The 1458-nt window shown below is 35.0% G+C and overlaps 1 protein-coding gene across 1 annotated transcript in view; it reads left to right on the top strand.

The window, feature by feature from the left end:
* LOC106465047 (histone-lysine N-methyltransferase SETD1-like) overlaps positions 1-1458 on the top strand; it is a 28457-nt gene that overhangs the window by 14050 nt on the left and 12949 nt on the right. Inside the window, 2 exon segments of the mRNA XM_022392858.1 lie at positions 344-475; positions 1151-1385. Of these exon segments, the coding sequence (XP_022248566.1) occupies positions 344-475; positions 1151-1385 (367 nt within the window).

The raw sequence follows: 1458 nt of genomic DNA, 5'->3' as shown, positions 1-1458 counted from the left end.
TATGTATGTATGTGTGTATATATATATATATATATATATATACTAAAAAACATGACAATAATAAGGCTGATAAGTTTTTTTATGTAATTTTAAGTTGGGATTTAGAACTATCATGTTATTGATGATATTTTTCAATTTTTAAAACTAGGGAGCTTTTGTGATGAAAATTGTGTCAGTCGAAACATTCAGGTACAAGTAAGTTACGAGAGGATAAATTATAAGTAGTCGTATTAAAAACTATCAAGTAATCATTTAGGGTAATCAAAGTGGCTTCACAAGATTCACCCTAATTGTTTTAGCAACACAGTAATGAGACGTGATGACTTTTCTTAAACATTGCTAGATGGAGAACAGGAGCAAAAGCTTTCTGATTCGGAGAGTGATGTTACTAGCAGAAGGAAAGAGCCGTGTTTCTTCCCTTCAACAGAGGAAGAACAAAGTACTCAAGAGAGTGAGAGTGAAAAGGCTGACTCTGGTGAGTTAGAAGAGATATAAAACCACTATGATAGTCGTACTTTTGTCATTAAAATTGATCGTATAAAGTTCTCGAATCTGTGCTTAATTTCTCAGTTGATCTTGTGTGATTAAAGATGGTTGCTGGTAAGTTGAGACAATTTAAATCTGACAAGTTTGCCAGAATTTCTGAATTGTTAGACTAGAGTTTGAAAAGGGCCAGAACACGGGTTAGTGGTTAGCATATTGGACTGGGGATCTAAAGACCTGGGGTTTGAAAAATGGTAATACCAAATGCTTCATACTTTCACAAATGGGTGCATTATGAAACTTACTGTCATTCCCACTATTTGGTTAAAAACAGCTCTTTGCCGCCTTCTTGTCCACAGTTCAAAATTACGAATGGTTGTGCCTAAATCATAGGAACGGATTTAAAAACCTGAACCATAGGGGTCTCTGACAAGGCCATTTAGCCTATTGGTGCATAAAGAGTTATTTATTTTAAAATAAAGGCTTCAATAAGATTATCGTCTTCCATTGCCTTAATTCTGTTATATTTGTTTTAGTGTTTTTTAAGCAGATGTTCTTGAGTTGATAACGTGATGTTAAAAAGTAGTCTTCGTGATGTTCAACTAGCAAAGTGTTACTTCATACACATAATATATGTGATTATGATGAAAGTGTTTTATCGTGGCAGAATCAGAGTCAGAAGAAAGCTCTGCCGAGGAAGAAAGTAGCTCAGTTGCCTCAGATTCAGACTCGGAGTATGAAGAACAGTCTGAATCAGAATCTGAGCAAGATGAAGAAAAATTCACAGATACAGAAATGTCTCAGTCAGAGGTTGATGCAACTGATGATGAGATAAGCAAAATCAAAAAAGCTCTACATGTGTCTGAAGAGGGTAGAGAACCATCTGTGGTACAAGACAATAGGTAAGTCCTGTTTAGTATGTTGAACAAGTGACAAGTATCTTTATAAAGTACTAAGGTAGAGAACCATCTGTGG

Source organism: Limulus polyphemus, unplaced genomic scaffold (assembly GCF_000517525.1).
Source record: "Limulus polyphemus unplaced genomic scaffold, Limulus_polyphemus-2.1.2 Scaffold1817, whole genome shotgun sequence".
In the NCBI taxonomy this organism is placed as follows: domain Eukaryota; kingdom Metazoa; phylum Arthropoda; class Merostomata; order Xiphosura; family Limulidae; genus Limulus; species Limulus polyphemus.
The sequence above is the reverse complement of the archived record's forward strand: the minus strand, read 5'-3'. Positions and strand labels throughout refer to the sequence as shown.